The following is a 19,700-nucleotide window of genomic DNA, read 5'->3' as shown; positions in this document are numbered from 1 at the left end:
GTGAAAAGCCAAATTTTCTTGAAATCAGCTGGCATATAGAGTCACAAATTCCTTAGCAACAGAAAACAGTGTTGCTCCCTCTGAGCCAACTGTGGGTGAGCTGGCAGCAGGAGGAGATTACATGCATTAAGCAAAACAGAGGCGCAATGTATCATGGTACATCTGAACAGATAAATACCAAAAGTACTGATTACTTTTCACAATTTTACTATTTCTTTTAGAAACTTGCAGGTTTGAACCCAAGCTTCAAGTAGCAAAAGCAATTTGCAAGGATTGGAAACTGTTGCTTTTTTATTTATTTATTGCAACAGAAATCACATGTGGTGCAAGAAGGATTTTCAAATCATGTATTTTTGCTGAAAAAAAAAGAAAAACAAAATGTGAGAAAATGACCAATTAGGAATAATTTGTAGGTTTTAAGCACTCAAGACATCAAAAAATATTTGACTGAAGTTTTTTTAAATGAATGTAGCGACAGAGAAACACTGAAAGCTCATCTACAGCTACCAGCTGTTCTTACTTTGTTTTCATACTAATTACAGGATAATGGCAGCACCTTATATAACAGTCACCGGGCCTTATCATTACTATTTAATGCGGAGAGAAAATGCAGTATGAAAAAGACAAGGTCAAATTCTGCTCTCTAGGGATTTGTTATCTTTTCTTTTTGTGTGGTATAGAACAAAAACAAGAGAAATGGGGCAACAATGCCCTGCAACTGCAACAACTTATACTTTCCTATTTTTAGTCTAAAATACCAAAGATTAAACCATCTTACAATATAGTTTTTAAAGAGCTCTTTGCTAAAAACGAGGCAAAACATAAACAATCAACTTAAGGATGATGTACCTGTATTAATATTCATGGACTAAATCCCCAAGTCCAGTGCAAAGCATTAGACGCTGTTTTGCAAAGGACGTCTCCACTGGACTCCATGGCAGTCAAATAATGAGTCATACCTCTCTGTCTGGCAATCTAACAAATAAGTATGGTTTTGGTGGTTGATAACAGGATAACAGCGCTTGCCTGAATGCATCGTTTCAAGAGTAAAGTTGATGGTGTGAGGCTGTTTTTCAGTGGTCAGGCTCGGCCCATTAGTTCCAGTGGAAGGAACTCGCATTGCTCCAATATATTAGGACGTCTTGGATAAATTCTAGCTCCCTACCTTCTGGAAACAGTGTAGGTTTCAACATGACTGTGCAACAATAAACAAAACAATAAACTGACTTGTTGCTCATATGCAAACTTCTGGTTTTGACATTTCTCAATATGTAAATCTGTTGAATATATATTTTTTCTCAGTCATAAACATCACAAAATCTGATTTTAAAAAACCCGGATGCCTCAGCAATAAGCAAATCGTGCCTTATGTTCATGTTTTTTTACATCCTGTCCCCTGTCTGTCTCATATTGTCCAGTTGTCCAGCACATTAAGCGACACAACATCGTGCTGAAGAGAGAACTGGGAGAAGGAGCTTTTGGAAAAGTTTTCCTGGCCGAGTGCTACAACCTTTCACCTGACCAGGAGAAGATACTCGTTGCTGTCAAGGTAATCATGAAATGACTTCCTTACATGCGTTTTACAGTTCCACCGCATGCCTTTTAAGCAGAAACATGAGCAAATAGTTCTGCTTCTGTATAGGAAGTTAGAAAATAGCACAGAAATGATCCTGTTCTGGGTTAAATCTTTATCTCCTTTATCAGGGTTTCTTATTCTGCTCTCTGATTTTGTTGACATATGTAATCGTCTGTCAGAAAGCAGATATTGCATCTCTGAATACTCATTGTGAGATTTTGTTTTTGTGACCATTCAAAATGTCCAGAAAAAGACTGGAGTGTCATGATTAAAAAAATAATAATAATAATAATAAAAAAAAAACTGGTTAATGGAAAAGAAAATTCAAGTCATGATGAGTTTTTAAAAGAAATTTGGTTTGAAAAAGATTTTTTGGTTTTAAATTAGTTAGTGAGAGTGAAATTACTGCCAGGTCAATATTAAGAAGTGATATCTGATACTTGCATTATATTCAAAATATTGAGCAACTTACAGAAGATAATCTCATGTTACTGAAAAAGATACACATCCTTCCGAGATATAATCCTTCATATGGCACTGGTGCCGTTTTTAGAACCTATGTTCACCTCCATTTCCGCTGCTATCATGACAAAGTCGTCCCTATCAAGGGTTTCTCTGTAAGAGGTAAGGTGGGATTACAGCTAAAACCGCTGACTTCCAGGATGAAATTGAGTGGCATCCCAGGAAGCATCCTTCTGTAACATGTATCTGCCCATCAGCCTCCCCATCAAGGCGGTTCTTCCTCTCTGTGCAGGTCCGCAGTGAAACAGGATCTGAATGGTGAAGAATTGTGCATTAACAATACATGACCTGTGACAGGACCACCCTTCCTCCCTCTTCCTTTCTCCTTTCCCTCCCAGCCTCCTCTCCTCTGCACCTCCTGCTTACACCTGCAGTATTTTTTTCCCTCTCTCCCTCTTCTGACTCATCATCCTGGCTCAGATCCTCCTCACGAAAACCCACAGATCTTTTCTTTTCTTTTCTTGGACTTCCTGTTTTCCTCCAGCTTATCCCTGAAACCACCTGCTGATGCTGCCTGCCAGCTTAGCTTCAGCTTAGTCAGCTTGCTCTACCAAATTTTCACCTGAAAAATCTCTAGAGCCGGAGTTCCCGCTGACAGCTTGGAAAAGCTAAGTTTATTTGTACGCATGGGTGTTTATGTGAAATGAAATAATCCTGAAGATTTAAAGAAATGTCTATAGAAAACAAACAAAACATTATTGTTTTTTAAAAATAAAATACATTAATCAGGCAATTTCTGGAGAGGAATTAATTAGGATTCCCTCATATTTCACCTGACTAAAATTGCTAAAACCTCCTACATATGTATCATATCAAGTTCACATTATTGGAGCAACCTTACTCTTCCTTTTGATGAAGGTCTGTCAGCTTTAAGCCTCAAATATTTAGTTTGGTTTTCTTTCTGACAGAAAAACCCTACCTTTCTGAGGCATTTGGAAATGAAACTATGGCAGTGAATGGGTGTGTAAAAAAATCAAAAATCATTTAAAATCAGCCATTTCTCTAAACAAAAGAAGTGGAGAGTATTTTCAAAAACTGCCTTACATGCCCAGGTGTGGTTGTCCAAACAATTTCACCCTGTGAGCAGACCGAAAGAAGTTGAATGAAGTCGCCAATAAATTAAAGACAGTAGTCATAGGACCTGCAGGGGATCTTGTTCCTGATAATGCGAAAGTAAATGAGACTGCACAAGTTTGGAGTTGGACATAGAGGAAACATTTGCTGTTTAAAAAACAAGACAAGAGAGCGTGTAGGCCAAGAGTTTTGGAATAATGTTCTTTTGACAGATTAGTCTAGATAAAGGTGCCCAGTCTGCTTTTTGTTCTGCTACAGCGCCATTACAATCAAAATGTCAATCTTTTTAATTGGTTTGGGAGAGAAGCAGGATTCTCGGCACCCAGAAACAATTTTTTTTAAAGTTTAACAATATTGTTTGAGTAACTGACACACACTTTACAAAATTTCTTATGAAGTCCTATGTGAAACCTCCAAACATCACTTAATGATTTGCAATTCTGGCTGCTGTTTGTTTCTTTCAGCAACTTGATGCAGTTTTTTATTTGAGATTGCAATCTAACTCAGTTCACGTCTACAAAATTACAAAATATGTATCTAAGAGGCAAGAGAAAAGTGAAATAAGCAAGCAACACAACTCATCAGAGAGGTTTAAGAAACTGGAAAAACTATGTTAGATATTTTGTGAAATTTTTCTGACTGTAAACACAGCAACAGCACTTGTTCCACTTCTTTGGTTGAATCTTTGATAAGTAAAACACAATCTGGTTGGTGTATTTTAGCAAGTAGATCAACGGTGTATAATATTTTGAAGTACAATCAATCTTTCAGATCCTGTGTCAACTGTTATGTTGTTGCTTCTTAAATCCTCACCATGATCCAAAACTTTATGTGCAAAGAATCTGCCAAACAAAATAGCAGAAAAAGAAGCAAAAAGTTGGAATAAAATATTAAAATATTGAGAGAAAGTCCAGAGAACTGCTGAGGGAAAAGCAAAGTTTAAAGTAAGATGGGATGGTTTACAACTTTGGTTTAATATTATGCTTGTCCTATAAATCATAAATGCTCTTCTCTCATGCTGTCTCTATCTACAAATCACCTTTCACTCGTTTTATTTTTTTTATTCCGCCTTTCATAAATTCGAACACCATGGCAGACGAGCTGTCTGAGCACCGGTTTATAAGCTGACAATCTGCCATTTAAATATATAATTACACATAATTATTTTGTCCGTACAGTGCACTCTGTCTGCGCTGCAGCACGAGAACATGTCCTTGATTGTTTACCATATTAAAACATGCACTCGCTAAGAAAGTTTAATGGTGTCAGTTTGGGAGTCAGTTATCAATCACCCAGTCAGCCATTACATGGAAGCTACTTTATTTTGCTCTGACTGTATATTAAACACCGAGGAGCCATCAATCAAAATCACGCTGCAGCAAGTACCGATGCTCAGTAAAATATTCACATCCATACGAATGCAGCACACTTACTTGACTGTATCCCATCCATCAGAAACACCAAACGCGTCCAATAATGTTTCTTTCTCACATGTAAATGAGTCACCACAGTTCTGAGTTAGAGGTTGTTGATTGCTTTTTTATCTGTCCAAGACCCTGAATGTGCTCAGACTGGATGACTAACAGCGTAATATTGTGGCTTTTTGGCCTGGGAATTAAATCAACTTTGAGTTCAGTGAGTGAGAGCGTGATGGGCCGCTTATAGACGTTTCTGCCTCACAGGGAAGTCTCGGCGGCAGCAAGCCGCCCTGGATCCAGCTTTATTATGGCCAGCTCCGTGCAGTGATTCATGATTATTTTATAGAGGTTATTTGGTGCTCTTCAATGATTAAGCACAGACAAGCAGTAAACAGGATCTTTGCTGAGACAAAATGTGTTCCTTATTTGACTAGCTGTAAATCCACGCTCATAAGAAAGAAGCATTCTGTGTAACCTACAAAGCTGAAAATTGGGAGAGAAATTGTCGGTTTCAACATCCTGGAATTAAGCAGGAAGCCAAATCACACTTCCTATATCTAGTGCTTAGCAAAAAAATATTCATTCACCTTGAACTCTTGCCCATTTTCTTGTGTCACAATAACAGACTTAAGATTTTATGTGGAGTTTATGTAATAGACCAACACACCGCAGCACATGATTGTGAAACTAAAAGGAAACAATTAATTGAATAATGAAACTAATAAACAAACAGAGCACATGTGGGAAAGAGGCTTCTCTCAGCAACTGAGATCAAACTTACAAAATGCTACGTCTGATTGAAATCTATACATGCACATCACTCTGAACCATGAACTTTGTGTTGGCAGCTTCGTGTTGTGAGGACAGCTTTCTTCTTGAGCGACAGGGAAGCTGGCCAGAGATTTTAGGACAGATGGATGGAGCTAAATGCTGATCATTTCTAGAGAAAAACCTTCAACTTGTCTTGAGCATACACTGAGGGCTCGTAAAAATCAGCCCCTTGTACTGCACTTTACTTCGTACAGAGGGTCTGACTCCTCCGCTGTTGAGAAATAATTGCTTCCTATAGGCGTGAACTATGTCGAGGTTTAAAACTGTATCCAATCGCTAACATTTGCCCGTGGTGTATGTAACGCAACAGTTTGTCGCTATGATACTTACTGAAAATTGTCTGCACTGTAAACAGCAGTCCTCTACCACAAAGAGAGAAGTGTCAATCCAAACAAAGTGGCTGTTAATCTTAATTCAACATCCGGAAGCGTGGCCAAAACGGACTGAGTGGCTTCGTTCACTTCCTCTGCTGCCGCCAAACTACAGGCAGACCACGTTTCTAAAACTCGACGTCATCGTTCACGACTTCTCCTACTGTTCGCTGATTGGTTGGTTGAAATTATACTGGAGAAATCCAGATCAACAGGGGAATGAATCCCCAGCTGGAGCAGCAAAGAGAAATAGTAACGGAGCGGAATTGCGTAGGAAGGAAGCAGCCAGGTAACAGTGTACGAGCGCTGATCCATTTTCACCTGATTTCTTAGTTGTGCAACAGTTTTGAGATCTGGCCAATTTTGAGATCTGGCTGGCGTCCAGCTCCCAATCAGTCAAACAAAAATTAAACCCTCTGGTAAGGGTGTGGCACTGCTCTGAAGCAGCACCACAAAATTACCTGAAACTCTTAAAAGTCATTGAAATGATTCTCACTAAAAGTATATAAACAACCCGGCTTGCTAGAATTAAGTACAACCAGCAATGTAATATATTAATATTATAATTGAATGTTGCTTGCTTGAAAGTACACAAGTCAGTACAAAAGACAGAAATTTTAATATTTGAGTTTATGAACTTCCGATGTCTACAAAGCCACATAAAATATTTCCCCCCCAAGCATGTCTGTTTGCATATTTAACTTAAGGTTTACTCATCTTTCTAACATTAGCATAAAACAGCTGCAGTAAAAGCATACAGACAACTGTAGTGGAATTAGGTTGCGGTTTTTCGACGCAGAAAGGCAAGATTTGGCAAGGAGGAACTTTTTGGTTTTTTTTGTTGAACCGTCTCTTCTTCTAAGGCAAGCGGCTCCTCACTTCCACGCTTTTCTTCTTCCTCATAGTTCTGGATTCAAGGCTTCAATGTGCCATAAACGCGCATACATTGTGAGCAGTCAGGTTGCATCCAAGGATCGAGTTGTACGGTGTGAGAACATGATTTGTGAGCTGTGAATTATTAAACCCCATGATGTTGTTTGTACAGTTTGAGCTGGAGCTGAATACGACTAAAAACATCATGCAATGCATGCTGAACTTTAGAGCCTGCAAAGGACTTGAGATGACACCTGGACATACATGCAGAGGTACAATGAAATAGTTCACATCATAGCATATTCATAAAACCCAGAGATAAATTCATTTTAAAATCTGAGGCAGATGTGATTTTCTGAATGAGAGCAAGCAACTTACAAAAATTCAGTCTGCTAACATGCAAATTAGATAGAGATAATGTATACTGGATTAAAAGTATGGCTTAGAAGCAGCACAATACATATTCATGACAAAAAACAAGCATCTTTTTCCCTCCCACTTCAGAATAGTACTTGACTTTACAATGGTTTTTCACATATCTTCTTATCTTCTTTTAGTTCTGCATGTAATCTTTATGCTGTATCCTATTACAGATTGGTATGTACATGACTAGAAAAACATTCCCTGATGCACTTTTGCTTTAATGCTGGCTGCAGAAGTTGCGTGCGGTCAGGTTTTCTACCATCTGCGCTTTCTGAGCCAAGGGTTATGGGTCATTCACTTCATGACCTCTTGTTCTGTGTGTGTAATCTGAGTTTCTTTCTGTGTTTTGGTACACAGAGAGACACCGACTCACGTATATCCATGTCATATGATGTAGGAAGACAATCTATTATTCATGTGGGACAAGAGAATTTTTCTATATCTTTTTTTTTTTGCATGGGAAACTAATACAGAGCCTGTATCACTTTCATTTCCTGCAACTCTTCATGCCCTATTCACACACTGACATTTCTCTCATTTCTTCTTTCTCCGTCACAGATGCTTGTGTTACTCAACCTCCCTCAAAGATTTCCTGATTCACTGAAGAGATTAAGATTAGTTTAGAAATAGGCTCTTTTTTACCTCCCTGCCTTGTCTTTGTCTATGTAATATTAATTTAACTCTTTGTATTCTGAGCTGGAACGCAGTTTGTTTGGGAGAGCACTCTGTTTGCCTCCACTGAGAAAAAAGAACCAACATAATATGTTGAAAGCCCAGAATGAAAAATTGCTAATCACCAGCAGTGTAGAAAGCAAAAGGCGCAAAGTTTCTTTATTTGTTGCTCTGCTAAAAACGCCACTTATGTGTGCATATGTGCGTGTATGTGTTTACGTATTTGCAGACGCTGAAAGAGGCCAGTGAAAACGCCAGGAAGGATTTCCACCGAGAGGCCGAGCTGCTGACCAACCTACAGCATGAGCACATTGTCACGTTCTATGGCGTTTGTGTGGAGAGCGACCCTCTCATCATGGTGTTCGAGTACATGAAGCACGGAGACCTGAACAAGTTCCTCAGGCACGTCTCGCTTCCTGATTGCACTGAGTGTTGCCAGTGTGGACAGACATAATCAGACAATTGGAAACAATGTTCAGCAGCAGCTTGTCATTTAAAAACTCTCCTCGAGAGAAGCTGAATATTGCTCTGTGTCTTTTGTTTGAGGCTTAAAGTACAAAGCACATCTGAACGTTTGTCACCTGTTCTCTCGTAGGGCTCACGGACCAGATGCAGTTCTGATGGCAGAAGGCCAGACCACCAGACCCGTGGAGCTGACCCAGTCTCAGATGCTCCATATTGCCCAACAGATAGCATCTGGCATGGTCTACCTGGCTTCACAGCACTTTGTGCACCGCGACTTGGCCACCAGGTATGTCACTTACTACGTTATTATTTGCTGAAATGACTTATTTCCTTTTTCTTTTTTTTTTATCAACAGGCAATATTGAAAAAAAATGGAAACACTCAGAAATGAATTACTTTATTGTGGTGTTTTCCTATATTTAGTTGGAAAAGACAAGAAAACATAAGTGTTCAAAAAGATCTCATCGAAATAGTCGTTTTCATGACTGAAACAATCACTACAATTTTCCAATAAACGCTGAAATATTTTAGAAAAGAGCAACCACCAAAGAAATTACAGGACACAGCGTGCAGTACATAATATCTGTGTAATGTGATTTCTGTCTGATATATTCATTCGATATCACAATAGGACATAACTGAATGAACCCTTCAGATGCTGAGCCATAAAAAGCATTTCACCTATTTCGGATTTGTTCTATTTCCGCTTTTTTGTTGAACGTGATAAATTTCAATATCAGACAAAAAAAATAACCCAAGTAAATACAAAATGACAAATACATTTTGATTTTATTTTGAAAAAAGTTAACCAAATCAGTCTGTGCCGCGGTGAAAAGGTAATTGCCCCCAAGAACTAATAACTGGTTGTTCTACCCTACGCAGCAAGAATTTTCCATCAAACTTACATCAGTTTTTCATCTCTGTGGAGGAATTTTAATTCCCTCATCTTTGCAGGATAATTGACTTTAGCGACACTGAATGGTGTGAACAGCCTGTTTGAAGCCTGTTCACAGTTTGACTGGTGGAGTAAATTTCTTTTCGCATGATTACATGTTAACAGTTTACCCACCTTTTGAGGAAACCCATGTACAGTAAAAAAAACAATATATGGGAGATTATGACACAATCAGGAGCTGAAGTCCTGCATGTTTTGTATCTTCCTCTGCTTGAAAACACTTGAAAACAAATGAATAAGTCATCAGCAGACTTCTTAAAACTTGGTGACAGTAAAGAGAGATAATGAAACTATTTGATTCAGGAAAACATCAAAACACACAAGACTTCAGCCTCTGACGGCCAACCCACCTCTGTAACATATCAGTGTTTGTATTTATCTGGTTATTCTTTTTTGCAGGAACTGTCTGGTGGGTGAGAACCTGCTGGTAAAGATCGGAGACTTTGGCATGTCCAGAGATGTTTACAGCACGGACTACTACAGGGTAGGTGTATGTGTCGATATCTTTTCTAGTCCTTTTTTCAACCGACCCCTCCCCTGTTTACTGCTGCATGGGTCTCCATCTGCATCCCCCCCACTCCGCCTCACACTTCACTGCCACCCCTCACCCGAGCATGGGCATGAACTAAAAAGTCAACTTTTGTTACTGTAAGCGTTTTGTCTGCCACTTTGCTCCAATACAGATACATTTTACCTTATATTTTTAAACAGATAAGTTACTTTTCCACTACCTACTGTAATTTATTTTAAATTTTTTGCAATTTCTCTTGTCAACATTACAACTAAATAATTACTTAATGTTGCATTGCATTAATCAATCCGAAGACCTCAACTATGAGAAAGAATAACATATAAAACAATTACCATCTTCACTCTTGACCACAAGCTTCAGAACATATAGCCAAGCGAGCTTCAGAGAAAGAAAATCTCTTGCTTGTAACCAAGTTTTCTAATATATGTGAAGACATTCTAAGAAAAAAAGGAAATAGAAATGTCGTCATGCACACACAGTTGGACAAAGAACATTTTTATGCTACAGAGGAAGATCACCGGGGTGTAACACCCACAAAGGGCATCCATTTGTTTTATTGTAATGAGTGCATATCTAGAAACAGCAGAGCCAAAAATAAATGTGCCTGCACACAAACAGAGCAGCGTTAGCGCACATTTATCTGCCAACGTTGCCTTATTTGTGTCATTCCCCGCCTTGACTTTGAGTGTCAAGATAACCCAGGGGTACATGAGTGAGTCAGGAGTAAATCTGTGGGGCGGGGTTTCTCCTGCTGTACAGCTATCTGTCACTTTCCCAAAGGGCCAAGGCCTAATAAACTGTATTGACTGATCGATAGTGGCTGTCCATTTTCCAACCCTCTCCCCCATCCGCTGTGACATACTGACATGACTGACAGTGACAGATAACTCCGAGGAGGCGGGAGAGGGAGGAGTGCTCATTCGGTGACAAGAAAAATCTCTGTTTGGAATAAATAATGACATTAACAGTGACACTTTGAAAGATAATAATCTATATGACATGCAATGGATGTATTGTTCTTCTTCTTGTTGAACAGAGTCCAGGAAAAGGAAACGCTCGGTGTGCTTTGTGTTCCAGAGTAATAACTCTGCATATTTATCTCGCTAATATACCGGGGCTGTATATTAGCGAGATAAATTATGCTTTGTAATATGTCATTGATTCATGAACACAAAGAACAGCTGCAGTGTCAAAATAGGGACAATTAGTTGAGCATTGCGACCGACCGTTTGGGTGTGTTATTTATTTATTTTGTTTTAATTTCTGCATTTAGAAAATTAAGCACATCAGGAAAAAAAAAATCTCTGAGTGGGCTTCTTCAGTACGGTCTCTGTGTGACAACACATAACAACCTCCTCCTCCTCCCTCTTCCTTTCACCCCTTCCTCAATAATGCCAAGTGCTGAGGCTGTATCCATGGCAACGGGTAGCGGGTGAAGGTAGCAGCGGTGAGCTCTGGAGTTGAATTCATCGTTTCTCAGGAAGAAAAGTAATCAGAGAACTTCTGCTTAGTATGCTGAGGCAGTAGTAGAGGAAGAGAGAAGGAGAGGGGGGATAGAGACAGCAGTAAAAAGATGAAAGGAGGAACGAGATGGGACAGAAAACAGCAGGAGGGGAAAAAAGGGAGGAAAAAAGTGGGATGTCAGACAGGGGAGTAAACAGATTAGCAAATACAAAAAAGGAGAGAAAAGGCAGTAATAGAGCGATAAAGGAACATATTTGGAGGAGGAAGAGTGTAGAGGCTCAGCAGCCTAGAAGAGGCATCGTACAGGAGACAAAACAAAGCAGAAACCGCAACAGGGTCTCTGTCAGAGACAGAAAGAACGACAAAATAAATACAGAGGAGAACAACAGCACAGCAGAGCGGCAGTTTCAGGACGATGGCCGCATCTCGGCACCTAGAAGAGATGGAGGTGTGTATTAGTGCGTGTGTGTGTGTGTGTAAGGGTGTGTGTGCGTGTGTGTGTGTGTGTGTGTGCGTGTGTGTGCGTGTGTGTGTGTGTGTGTGTGTGTGGGTGTGTGTGTGTGTGTGTGTGGGAAGGTAGTGTGTATGGACCCAGTCATGCTCTTGCGTCAGACGGGAGCAAAGATGAGTCATAAAGGAATTGGAGCTCAGCCCCCCCACCTCTCAGCACGCATTGCATGTGTGTGGAAATAGAAGCAGAGGCGATGAAATGAAGGGGGTGCAGTGACGTCACCGACTCCCCTGTTACACAACCAATCTGATGGGCACTGCCTCGTATCAAACCTTCAGCCATATTTCAAAGTGTCTAAGTGTTTCAGTGTGAATCGATGTGCCATTGATGATGGGTGTGCTTTACCTTACAGTTTTAGTTTCCTTAAAGTGGACATTAAAACACATTTACACGGATGTCCCCCTTCACCCCAAACATTCATGCTAAAGAGTCAGGGTGTCTCTAAAGTGCCATAGTGCTATTTTATGACTTAAAAGAGCTTTGTCTTCCCAATTTATCGCCTTGAAATTGTTTGTCTCTTTGAGAAGCTCCTGCTCTTCCCAACACTTGACCTTCAGGATGTCATCGCAGCAATGTTCGTTCATTATGCTATTTAAGGAGCGTTGGACTGAGAAGCAATTTGTGTGATAGGCTCAGAAAACACACAGTTTCACGAGGTTTGCTGATTGTTGCTGCTGCTAGTCTGAAGGAGCTCAGTGGAGGAGTTGTGGAGGGTCAGTGCTCTGTGGGACAGAATCTCGGCTGGAAACTTCAACTCCAGGGTGGAGATTTGTGGAAATTGGCACCAACCGTTTATGCACCCCCAAATGGCTCCTACGTGGACTTCAGGCATTTGTCAGACATGCATAAAAGGATCAAAGCAACACTCCAAGAATGTTTTTAATGAGGGAATAACATTACTTTACATAATGCTCCCCCTTTGATAAGTATTACAATTCCTAATTTCCTCAAGCTTGATGTTTTGTCTTAAAGGTAAAGCGTTGCCGTATTTCAGAGGCAGAAAAATCCTTAAAATCTTAAAAATGTGACATTTTCACCCGATAATGAAACAACTGACATTTCTAAAAGAAGGAACAACCCAGAAATCCATTTCTGCCCCCCTTTATTGGCCTGTCCCTTCTGCTTTTCTGTAAAATGTTAGTATTTATACCACTTGAACAACTTCATTATCTATCCCCTTTTGACCACAAACTTCAAAATATGTTATCAAATTTATATATGATAAACCAATACAATGGAGTGCAATTTGTGGAGTGGAAGAGCAACGGTTTGAGGTTTTAAGATCTTCTCCTCTTTGGCATTTGTACCAAAGAGAACAGGTCATTGATACTTGAGAACTGGAACTGGACACCCATTATTTAAGTAAATGTCTTAAAATAGAAAGAAATGGTAGCAATTGAAAATGACACCTTCCACCTGTGCAGCAGATAATAGTTTTTTTTCATGGCAAAAAATACGATGAAAAAGATTCAATTTCCTGTACAACAGTGAGTAGGGTAAGTTTCACAGGTCCCCATGACAACACATCCCATAATACTTCACCCTGTCACCATGGGTACCGTAGCCATAGGGAGGTTGCAGTCCAGATCACATGCTTGATTTGGTTTTTTTCTACCTTTTTTGGGGTTTCCTGGAACTCTAGCCAAAGGTCTGGCTGAGCTGCTGAATATTTATGAAACAGTGTGTTGGAGGGGATGGCAGGTGGGCTGAAGGAAGGTGAGAGCGAGGAAGGGAACTGAAAGCAAAGGAGGGGAGGAGGCAGAGATCAACAACAAAGCAGCTCATGTGCAGGGAGATGTCCTTGCAAACACTTGGTCTTAAGACTGCATCGCCGCAACCACAGTTTGCTTAATATTTGATGTCGTCGTCTCCCAATGGACAAAAACTATTAATCTGTGGTTTCCCTTTCTTCAATGTTGTTTTCTTTTTTTAATTCTACCGTTTCACAGAAGACAGTCCATCACTTCTCTTTTCGTTGTCTATGCAAGGAATATCCTGGGGAGACAATTGATCCTTTGCTTCTTAAATGCAAAGCTTCTTTAATTCTGATCATTGGTTTGGCGTTTCAGGTCCGTCTGGACTACATATCTGAACCACATCTAACAAGCATGAAAAAAACTGTGGCTCAGCAGTTCAGTATTATTTCAAGCCATCAGAGGAAATCATCAGCCATGATAAATTAAACAAAAACACTAATGGCTAACCATTAGTGTTTTAACCAGTTTTGATGCTTGTTTGTGATTATTGTCCAGTTGGAATAGGACTGGCTGTAAACCTGAAGAAAACTGAAGAATGTGTAGAACTTCAGATGCCTTTATGTTGTCCGTAGTTCTAAATTTAAGTTGAATTTGAAGCAAGATCTTCTTTCTTACTTCATGTTAACTGTGAAAATAATATTAGTGCTTTCACTTTAATGTTGCAAAAGTCTGGGTGAACTGAAAAGGGACTACAAGTATGTATCCTTTTAGTCGTAATTAAAAATTGAGTAGGACGACCATCTTAGTCACAGAAAATGTATTCAGCTCACATTTGAAGAAAGAAAATGCTTTATGTAGAGCACTCAAATAATCTAAGATATTTATTATATAAACAAACAAATACGGAGGAGAACGTAAAGCATGGCCGTCAGAAAGAGCCAGGCCGGGTTATGAAGTGTAGAAACTGCCAAGGTGCCGGAAGATATGTTTCCTCCCATGTAAAACTGAGCCTGATGGCTATCTATGTGACTGCACACATTTTAGGACTGCATTAAATAACCCACTCACTAAAATAGAAGAGTGACAGACCATTAATAACAAGCATAAACTTCAGAAAATGTATTGTGCTATCTGCGAGGGGCAGTGAAGCACAGTTCTGTTGGTAGATTCATGTTTGGAGAAAAGACTGAAAGAAGAGGAGAGGTTTAGTGAGGGAGAACATTAGCACAGAGCACTGAGAGGGAGCAAAAAGGTCAAAGGTACTTAGCTTTCCTACAAAAGAATTTCAAATATAGCTTTAGCGAACATATTTAGTCACTGCTGCTTTATTGGCCAATTAGTATTTGAGTCAGTATAATTGCAGAAATTTCTTTGCAGAAGTTGGAAAAAGACTGAAAATGCCTTTACTAAACTCATCTTAGTTGTTTATGGAAAAAAAAGATGTCATAATAAATCGTTGCTGAGGAATCTCTTTACTGAATCCTGTGTGATTTAGCTATCACATTTTCTAGACTTGTTGAAAAATTATACTTTACCCCTACTTCCAGATGGTTCTTTGATCCCTAAATATGGAAATAAATAAACATGAATAGACTAAATTCCACAACTTTGATCCCAGTAGACATGGACTATTCAAAACAGCAGCTTGCACATTATTCACAGACCTGACAGAAAGGGACGCTCCTCAGAATCCTCTTATCCTCTGGATGAAACTCACATAGCATGATTTTATTTGGACCAGAGGAAACTTTTCTTATAACTTTCCATCTAAAGTGTTTTAAACAGTGACACCAGTGATATATAAATAGCGATGCTTGTTTTAAACAAAAGAAATGTTTATACTCTCTCAGAAAGTTTAAATATGGGATACATTATTTATCAATATGAATATGTGGGTAATATCAGATAAAAATTAATCATATAATTAAAAAAAAATCTAGTTTTATCTTTTTTAAGTCCATTTGACTGAATTATTAATAAGACAGAACTAAAAGTCCTACATACATGTTTAATGATTATGCTAAAAATGTTGATTGTGTGCATTCTGTTTCCACAAATTAACAGTTTTTATACCGAAGCCAACCCCAATGTACCTTTGATGATAGCTTTTTTTAAAAGACTGCTGCATTTTAGTTCCGCAGTTTGGGGTGAAGCTTTAGTTGAGCTGCTAAACCATTTGAAAATATCTAAGACCTCTCTATCTTGTTCTTATTTCCCATCTGTTTCTTTCACTATTCTTGCCCTTTTCCTCTGAATCATGTTGAACAAGCCGACATGAATCCTGTGTGATCCAGCCCTGCTTAAATCTGCTGAAACTCAGGGCAGATTAACTCTCAGTCATGCAGATCACAATCAGCAGAGCGAATAATGTGTTTGTGTCGCGAGATAGCTTGTTGCGCTTTGGGGTATCTCTGTCAAAACATCAGGCGTTGAAACATGTTTGACTTCTTGCTGGTTACATGACTTGGATTCAGATAGAAGAAAAGTGCATTTAGTTCTCTAAAAGGGATGTAAAACATTTGCCTATCTGATGGAAGGACTGTGTTTGAATACATTTTTTTTTCAGTTTCTTTTCTACATCATACAGCAACACAAACATCCACAAATGGTTATGTAGAGATGGAGGAAGTGATTTCAACTGTTAAATAGAAACATGTGAGCTTGTCCATAAAATTTAGCCATTGACATACCTTTTATCTTTAGCTGAGCAGTAAACAATGATGATCTTCAGCCAGCCCAAGCCTTTGACAGCAGTGTGCGAAGTCTCAGTAGAAATGAACTGTCAGTCTTAATGAACAATAAAAACAGCTAATGAATTTGACAACGTTACAGACTCGACCGGCAGAGTTCAGATTAGAGCATAATAAAATGACCGGCTGTCTCACAGAGAGCCCGTCATTTCTGCTCCTCATCAACCGCTGCATCTTCTTATTCCAGAGTACAACTTAAAGTATGTAATTAAATAACTGCCTGCAAGTCTACTGGAACAATTTACAGTGTATAGCTGCTGACTGTTTACTGTCTCCCCCATACTGGTTCCCACATTTTATCATTGGCAAATAATGTTTTACATTTACCCACTAATTATAATTACTGGCTAAATGTCTGTCCCCTCCTGACGAGGTTACCGGTAAATACACTGAAGTGTGAATGCTCCCTTTGTTTGGAGAAACGCCGTACAAAGCAGCGAGTTCTCAGCTGGCTTGGCTTGCTACAGTCACAGGAGTGATGCAATCTGTTTCACCAAGCTATCAAATGTAAGTCACTGAAATGCCTCGGGCAGCAGTAAACTGTTTGTAGCTCTGCTTTAAAAATGTGCTGAATTTGAGAGTATACCAAGACAGTGATGCATGTGAAAAGCTTTAGGATGACGGCATAGAATAGAATAGAATAGAATAGAATAGAATAGAATAGAATAGAATAGAATAGAATAGTTTTCAAGATGTATTAAAATTTGATAGAAGCAAGTTTTACGTTTGCCATTAGTGTTTTATATTTGTGATAAAACGTAAAAACAAAATCCTTGCAGCATTCAGACAGTGTAATTCCTGCTCCAGTTCTGACCAGCATTATTACTTTTAGGCAGATGGGTACTACCACTCCTATAGAAGCAAGCTTGCAGCCCTTTCAGTGATTTTTTTCTACATATAATCTGTTTGTCCTTTTTATAGGGTTTAATGTGTTGAAGTAATGTAGCTTTTCATTACTGGTATTATTCTAAAAGCACCCTCTTTCACGCCACTCAAACTCGTTATGTCCGTCCTTGGTAGTTTTCTCACTAACAACATTTGAAGTTCGAACTGAAACTCAGTTTGAGTTGAAGATACACAAGTGGTGACTGGAAATATGGATACAGTCTGTCATTTATTGAGCTCAGACACTGCAAAGAAAAAAAACAAGTTGTTAGTTCAGCTAATTAAAGACTGGAGAGAGACTGACAGCTAATCTATTTATTAAACACAATCATCGCTCATCATGAAACGACATATTTACTTGACTGAAAAATTTCGCCAACACCACTGTGATCTGGCTGCTAACTTGCATTTTGACCTCAACCATTAACTTTGGCTTCTTCCTTTTGTAAGTCAAGTTTCAGGTTGTTTCATAAACCCACGCTAACATGTATTACCAGCAGTGAGGTGAGATCCACTCTCTTCACCTGTTTGCTATTGCAAATCACTCTTGCTTTCTCCACTTTCTTTCTCGTTTTTGGAGAATACAAGTCTCACTCCATCCTGTTCTATATTGCCAATAAACAGTCACATAGCAATTCAACACATTTTCTTTAAAAATGTCTCTTTTTTGCAAAGGAAATCATCTTTTGTCTGTTTACAACAATAGGTAGTCATGCACTGCGGTTCAATACGCATTCATCCACATGACATCTGTCTCAAAGACGTGACTCCAAAGACTCTTTGTGTTTTAAAATTGCTTTTTGCTTTGAAAACAAAAAAAATCTGCTATATAAATGGCTTACACATTTAAGATTAAATTAGCTATGTAAGTCGTATTCTCGTCTACTCAATGCGTTTTCAAATGACTTTGTTTTCCTTGTGTGCGTTTGTGCTTTCTAAAGGTCGGAGGTCATACCATGCTGCCAATCCGCTGGATGCCCCCTGAAAGCATCATGTACAGGAAGTTCACCACAGAAAGTGATGTTTGGAGTCTAGGAGTCGTCCTTTGGGAGATCTTCACCTACGGGAAGCAGCCTTGGTACCAGCTCTCCAATAATGAGGTAAGAAAAAGACACTTATTCTTCTGTCTGCTTGACTCCTTCATATCAAGTTCTAAACACATGTTTAGACACATATCTAAAGTGAGAATATAATGCGCTCCGACATGAAACCTTTAAAGATAACACAACGTTCCACACAATGTCAGTATAGATAAAAGATATGTGCATTTCTCTTGCGGGGCGCTATAATCTTAATAAGTGATGACGACCGAGATGTTGTAGCCACAAGGTGTGATGAAACAGCCCCTCTGTAGAAGTACATCTAAATATTTTATTAGTTTTGTGGGGAAGTGTCTCATAGGTATGATTTCATGAATATGTGAGCCTGTGTCTCCTTTTATGTTTTACAAATGTAAGCCACATCACTTTGAAGTTCTTCAAACTGTCACTATGGCATGTGACACCTAAAGAAAAGCATTTTTAGACAGAATTACCTTCCTTTGTTGCTCTGCTCTTTCCTCTCTATTGACCATAATCTATTGCATATTCCAACTGAACATTAAAATCAATTTAGTTTATCTATATAACCCCAATTCACCGCATACATCTCAACAAAGTCAATCATACAGACAAATCAATCACCTACATTCCTAATCGATCCTAAACAATGCAGTCAAGTTAAAACAAGCATCAAAACATCTTGTAAGTTGTCCATGCATGGTTTATTTTTTAAAGTTTCTTTCATTTAATACTCAATCTTTGGCAAAGAAATGTAGTAATCAAATGACGTAAGAATTTTTTTGTGTTTTTTAAGTATGGATTAAATAAAAAGTAATACTGCTTTTAGACTAAATTATATCAGCACAACTAACAAACTCAAATTAAATGTGACATATTGTTTCAATTAAACTTTTATTTATTTATTTACTTTTTAAGCACATCAGTTTGATGTGATAGTTTTAAATAGTAATTTTCTGTGATGTGTGCTTGATGTTAGTCTAATTAACTTCTGCACATTATATTGTGCATTCTCGTTAAATTTTCTCTGTGCTGTATTTATTGCAATCTTAAAAATGCGCCACCGAAGCCTGAGCTCAACCCTACCTGAACATAGGCTTATAATTTTGGCTTGACCCAAACAAATCTAAACTCTACTGTGTAGTCCACGATCTCTGATTACACAGGTAAAATTGTTTAAGTGGAAAATACTTGTAAATATTAAGACATTTTCCATACAACTTTGGTTTGCATAACTTATCCATAAATGCGGCCTTGTAAGATTAATCTCCCACCTTAGGATTCCTCCATGAAACATTAAGAAGGTTTTATTTCAGTGTGAAGTCGTAATGTATCTGCACTCCTGTTACTCGCTATGTTTTTTACGATATCTCTCTAGCAATGCCAAAATGCTACTGATAAGCTTATCAAGAGGATCCCTAATGTTTTCTCACAAATTTCTGCACCACAAACATCAGATTAAGTCTTGCTATGTTGGAGGAAACATAATCTAGATTTTTACCAGTATGTCAGAATCATAAGAGCACCTGAAGTGATTTCCCGTATAACACATGACCATGCCATTTTGTTAGCATATCTCAGCAAAATATGGACCTTTTACTGCAAATCTGGATTTTCAGATTT

At 38.7% G+C, this 19,700-nt stretch overlaps 1 protein-coding gene across 5 annotated transcripts in view; it reads left to right on the top strand.

Annotated features, from left to right (window-relative positions):
• The window catches only part of ntrk2a (neurotrophic tyrosine kinase, receptor, type 2a), a 99,847-nt gene that overhangs the window by 72,294 nt on the left and 7,853 nt on the right, over nt 1-19,700 (top strand). For 3 of the 5 annotated variants that reach the window (XM_081610691.1, XM_081610689.1, XM_081610688.1), the window contains 5 exons: nt 1,419-1,549; nt 7,990-8,162; nt 8,356-8,511; nt 9,580-9,670; nt 17,961-18,119. In XM_081610691.1, the coding sequence (XP_081466817.1) occupies nt 1,419-1,549; nt 7,990-8,162; nt 8,356-8,511; nt 9,580-9,670; nt 17,961-18,119 (710 nt within the window). The remainder of the gene's footprint in view (nt 1-1,418; nt 1,550-7,989; nt 8,163-8,355; nt 8,512-9,579; nt 9,671-17,960; nt 18,120-19,700) is intronic. The other 2 variants (XM_081610692.1, XM_081610690.1) reach the window with 1 other exon arrangement.

This window comes from Poecilia reticulata, chromosome 9 (genome assembly GCF_904066995.2).
Source record: "Poecilia reticulata chromosome 9, P_reticulata-male-v2, whole genome shotgun sequence".
Lineage (NCBI taxonomy): Eukaryota > Metazoa > Chordata > Actinopteri > Cyprinodontiformes > Poeciliidae > Poecilia > Poecilia reticulata.
This window is presented reverse-complemented; position numbering and strand designations above follow the sequence as displayed.